This window comes from Physcomitrium patens, chromosome 9 (genome assembly GCF_059467195.1).
Source record: "Physcomitrium patens ecotype Gransden chromosome 9, ASM5946719v1, whole genome shotgun sequence".
NCBI lineage: Eukaryota > Viridiplantae > Streptophyta > Bryopsida > Funariales > Funariaceae > Physcomitrium > Physcomitrium patens.
This window is the reverse complement of record NC_143418.1, coordinates 1,920,222-1,925,530: the sequence shown is the minus strand read 5'-3', so window position 1 is coordinate 1,925,530 and position 5,309 is coordinate 1,920,222. Positions and strand designations below refer to the sequence as shown.

Genomic DNA, 5,309 nt, shown 5'->3' with positions numbered 1-5,309 from the left:
CGTGATTTGAGCAGTGCAATCTGTCCCCGCATGCCTCACCGACCTCGTCGCACGACCAAAATCCGAACTTCGTCGCTACAGAACTGTTGGGTCTGTTGGGTCAGTGGGCCCACCGCCGCCGATCAACGACGTGGTCCGTTGCAGCGCACCCCACTCGTACCGTCAGTTCCTCCAGAGAGTCGCGCCAGCAGCCTGCTGCACTGGCAACGCTGAGCCAGGACGCTGAGCTCCGCGACGAATGTGATCGTCAGGAGGGGAGGTGGATGATTCAATGCCAGGATTGCGTATAAGGAGCCTCACTCTGACATGACTGAGCTTCACCCCGCCCCACCCACCATCATCCTCGCTGTGAACTGTCCACTCTTTCCCCCCTTTTCTCTGTCACCTGTTTCATTTCATATTAATAAGGACCTTCATCGTCGGTTGCGGCAACAACGGCTGTGGAGCTTTTCGCCCTTCTCCCCAACTTCCCTCGTCTTCGCTGTCTGCTCTCCGTGCCTCCCCTGTCCCTTCGCTGATTGTCACTGTCTAACGGTGGACGGTAACCCATAGCTGTGAGCTTCAGCGTCTCTCTGAGATATTTTCCTAAGTTTAGTGGTTCGGCTTTATCTTTTAAAATTCCTGAAGCTGCAGGAATTCCGTCGCGTTGTTTCTTTTCCTTGATGGATCTCAGAGGATGTTCTAGTTTTGGGGGAGGGTCGGTGCGGAGGGAAGGTTAAGACGGTGGGGAGGTTTGAGTCTGTAGGCAGTCGGATTTGTAGAGTTCTAGGTAGTGATCACAAGCGGCCAAGATGACGGCCACTTCGGCCTTCGTCACGTCCTTGCTCACATCTTTAATCATCTTCGTTGTTCTGCTTTTGTTATTTCTGGTTCTCTCACGTCGGCCTGGAAACTTTCACGTTTATTATCCTCTGCGTGCGCTGCGTGGGGAAGGTCCTTATGGGAAGAAGCGTGGGCTTTTCGCTTGGGCGAAAGAAGCCTTTCAAGCTACAGATGAAGACATTGTAGCTGCCGCTGGTCTTGATGCTGTAGTCTACATTCATCTGTTCACCACAGGTATGATTCTTTGGGTTTTTCGAAATGTTAGGTGTTCGTTAGCAGTGACTTAGTAAAATCCTCTTAGTTTGAAGTTTAGTATGTCATTGCTCGTAAGTGTTTCCACTTTCGCAGTGGTTTATGCAGTGTTATTAGGACGACGCCATGATTTAGCAGGATATTTTACTGCAGTCAACAGACCTTTTCCTGAAGGGATATTTTATTACGAATGTTGATAAAGTCTTTCTGAAATCTCAGCCGTAGAATGTCTTAAAAAATGTTTATGTTTAAGGAATGGTAGATATTATCAACGGTTCACCGGATCCTAGTTGTTTGTTCATCCTAAGCGTGTAGCTCCTGTGCAGCGTTGGATACTTGTCAGCTACAAGAGCTTATTTTTTACTCAGTGAAAAACCATTGATAGCTTTCTGCTAAACGAACTATCACGCTCAATAATCTTCTATGACATTGTTGCGACGGATCATGCATTGCCGGGACAAGAACATTTGGTGGATGCCGATGATTTTCTTTTTCTTCTCTACCATGGTTCTATGAGTTTTCCTTCTCTCAATTTGTTCTTATGTTATTCTCATTGATAATTTTTCTTGCAGCACTGGAGATCATAGTGCTCTCGGCAGCTTTCTGCATTCCTATTCTGATACCTATTGCAGCCACGAGTGACAACAACAAGTTTCTAGCAAGGACTCAAGCAAACTACACGTACTCAGATTTTGACAATCTCGGTATGGGCAACATCCGAGTAAGTATCACTCACGATCATTTTTCTGTCGGAGAGCATATTATGTAACTCGGACCGTGTTATTGTACTGCCTAGTTTTTGGGAATATCGTTTCAGCTCTGCGCTTTGCCATCGATTCACGTAATTGTTGCTAACTTGCATTTTTTTTGGTGGTGAGCAGGCGAGCAGCCCCAGATTATGGGCATTTCTCCTGGGAGTTTACTGGGTTTCTTTTGTCACCTACTACTCGTTGTGGAAAGCTTACAAACGGGTGTTTAATTTGCGAAACAATCTTCATTCTTCCGCTGTGGCGCGCCCGCAGCAGTATGCTGTACTGGTGCGGGACATTCCAGCCCCAGAGAAGCACCAGACACGCAGTGAGCAAGTGGAGTCCTTCTTCAGAAGAGTGCACCCCCATACGTACGAGCGTTGTATGGTCTTGCACGATTTCAGCCAGGTGAAAGATTCGCACATTTATCCTTACAGTGATGCATACATACATAGTTAGTTAGTCAGTCAGTCAGGCACTTAGTTTTATTTTTTCTGAATTTTTTTCAAGCTTAACAGGCAGTTCTATCAACAGGCTGAGAAGCTCTACGACGAGCGCGAGGCTGCTTCACGCAAGCTGCAGCATGCGCAGGCAGTCTTCGAGCTATCTAAGACTAAAGCTGGCAGCGATGGAGTTCGTCCTATGCACAAGACTGGCTTCCTGGGCTTGGTTGGCCCCAAGGTCGACTCCATCGACTATTGGACAACGAAGATAAATGAACTCACACCTAAGCTGGAGGAAGAACGAAGTCGAGTCGATGAAAAAGCGAAAAAAGATGCCGCTCTCGTTATCTTCAATGACCGACTAGCGGCTGCTGAGGCTGCTCAGGTAGAACCAATATAATTCACAAGTAGGTAGTGCATTGTTTGGGTTTTCTCATAAGTATATTAAAATGTATATTTGTCCCAGTTCATGGAAACTGACACTGCAACTGTGGCTTTTACAGTCCGTTCATGCACCATATGCTCTCGAATGGCAAGTGGAGCCAGCGCCTGAGCCCAGAGAGTGTATTTGGAACAATATGTATGTGCCTGCATGGCAGCGGTCCATCAGAAAGCCCACTGTCTACGTCATCACGTTCCTCACAATCGTTTTCTACATGATTCCTATAATAGCGATTTCGGCGATTACAACTCTTGAGAACCTGGAGAAGATTCTTCCGTTCATCAAGTCCATCACCCGAATCAGTGCTCTGAATACAGTGTTGCAAGTAAGTGCCTTGTGGAAGTTGACCACATCAAGAGTACTTTACTTGTGCTTTAATTCTCTCGTTGATGTTAGAAGTGAGATTGGGTGTTGTGTTACTAAAACTTCTCTAACCTCCTTTTATCTTTCAGGCTTTCTTGCCGCAACTCGCCCTTATTATCTTCATGGCACTACTGCCAAAGCTCCTCCTCGCTTTGTCCAAGACCGAAGGAATTCCCACCAAGAGTCACATTGAGCGAGCTGCAGCAGGAAAATATTATTATTTTATGGTATTCAATGTGTTCCTCGGAATTACCATTTTTGGTGCAGTGTTCTCAAGCTCAGCTGGATTCAAAGAACTGATTAACCAATCATCAATCTCTGTGAGCAAGGTCGTCGAATTGTTAGGTTCCAAGCTGCCTCCAGTTGCAACTTACTACATCACATTTGTTGCTCTCAAGTGAGTTCTTCTCTCATTATCCTTTTCTAAAAATACTAGTGCCTCGTTCCTGGCTTATCCTAACACCATTTGGATGGAAGGATCATTCGTTCAAGTCCCCGTGGAAATGAAATGGCTATGCCTCACACAACGAGTGGCTCCTTTTGTGCAGGTTCTTTGTTGGCTATGGTTTAGAAATTTCACGAATCGTTCCACTTATAATTTTCCACATCAAACGCAAGTATCTCTGCAAGACTGAGCGGGAACTGGAAGAGGCCTGGGCACCAGGACCCTTCTCTTATCACACCAGTGTTCCAGCAGACCTGCTGATCTTAATCGTGACTCTCTGCTACTCGGTCATTGCTCCCATGATTCTCGTCTTCTCATTCCTCTACTTCTTCATCGGATGGCTCGTGACGCGCAACTCGGTAAGATCCCCATCCCGCTTGCTGCCGAAAACGAATCTCGCGACACTGTGTAAAGCAATTGCATCTAGAAGGATGAGATGTCCAGATGACATTCTTACACTTACGTGCGTGGTCGGTGACTTGCAGGCTTTGAAAGTTCAGGTCCCTGAGTGGGAAAGCAACGGAAGGATGTGGCCTCACATCCACAACCGCTTCTTGGGTTCTTTGTTGGTCTCTCAAATCACAGCTTTGGGATATTTCGCGGTGCAGCAGTTTCCTTACACTGTATTCTTGATCTTCCTACCCATCCTGACCTTCGGCTTCTACGTATACTGCAAACGGAATTTTTATCCTTCCTTTGCAGTCGTCTCTCTGTATGTTGCAAGCCAACCAGTTAAGGAGACGGTCTCTACGAACACCATTGTGGAAGCATACACACCCACTTGCTTGCTGAACAGCGATGAGTACGAGGACGCGGAGTTTCAGGATGCTAGATCCGCCATGACCTCCAGGAGTAACTCTGGCATCACCAACTCAGGTGATAAGACCCCAACTGGTATTGTGTAGAATGGTTTCATGTATTTTCATACTGTCTCTACTGCCACTGCATTCTTTGACTGTTCAGCAGAATCTCTTCTATCCTAGCTCTTCCAAGACTAGGTACCGTCATGAATGTTCTTCGGGAGAATGGAGCCATCCGTTGAGTGTCGGTGGCAGGCGTCAGCTCCGATATTTGAGTGGGAATCGGAGTGATTAGTGTCGGTGGGGCCAGTGTATGGCAAGGTCAGGGCGAGTGAGGTCCTATTTGTAACAAAACTGCTCTTGTACAATGATTTGATTCTGAAATGAAATGAAAAGAAGTTGTGTTCTTTCAATTCTTTGTAATTGTGAGTAGTACCAGTAAAGCAGTGGAAGAGAATAACGGTTAAAAGCGAGCTCCAGTGTGCTTATTTCCATGTCAGATGTCAGTTCCCACCATTGCTGCATGTTGGTAGTATACTTGGGAAACTAGTATGTGACTAAATTGTATGTTACCCTCACTGTAACTTTAGGCAATTTTAAAATATTTCTGAGTAACTATGTTGTTGTCGTGTTGAGTTCCGTGCTGATTTTTAATCTGTGAATAACGTTGATTTGTTGTTGGAAAACGGATGTTAACTTTGAAGCTTTAGTGTCAACAAGTGTTTTAAAATCTATGTATTACATGGTTTAAAGACCAGCAACTACACGTGGAGAGTTGTATTGAGTTTATTAAAACAGTATTGTATGTTCTCCCAGTTAATTAATATCGTCCGTTGAAACAAAAAGTATAACTAATATTTATTAAATATAAAAGTGGTGTATTGAAGGGATGATGGAAATTATTTCCAATTATTGTCAACCACATGATATTGCCTTGCATGGAAATCATCCTTGTCATGTGATCTTGTTTTGCCGAATCACATATAGTCTTGT

General features: G+C 45.2%; 1 protein-coding gene across 1 annotated transcript; it reads left to right on the top strand.

The window, feature by feature from the left end:
* Positions 1-442: 442 nt before the first annotated feature.
* On the top strand, positions 443-4,729 carry LOC112286841 (CSC1-like protein ERD4). The gene is made up of 8 exons (XM_024529155.3): positions 443-1,056; positions 1,647-1,795; positions 1,956-2,231; positions 2,358-2,651; positions 2,770-3,033; positions 3,161-3,468; positions 3,620-3,875; positions 4,002-4,729. The coding sequence occupies exons 1-8, from the start codon at positions 792-794 to the stop codon at positions 4,419-4,421; spliced, it is 2,232 nt and encodes a 743-aa protein (XP_024384923.1). The 5' UTR covers positions 443-791; the 3' UTR covers positions 4,422-4,729.
* Positions 4,730-5,309: the final 580 nt, after the last annotated feature.

Bases quoted from the DNA above. Each gene is read 5' to 3' on its own strand.
- LOC112286841 (XM_024529155.3), top strand. From the start codon at position 792: ATGACGGCCACTTCGGCCTTCGTCACGTCCTTGCTCACATCTTTAATC. The intron at 1,796-1,955 runs GTAAGTATCACT...GGTGGTGAGCAG, and splicing joins TCGGTATGGGCAACATCCGA to GCGAGCAGCCCCAGATTATG. The intron at 3,876-4,001 runs GTAAGATCCCCA...GGTGACTTGCAG, and splicing joins GGCTCGTGACGCGCAACTCG to GCTTTGAAAGTTCAGGTCCC.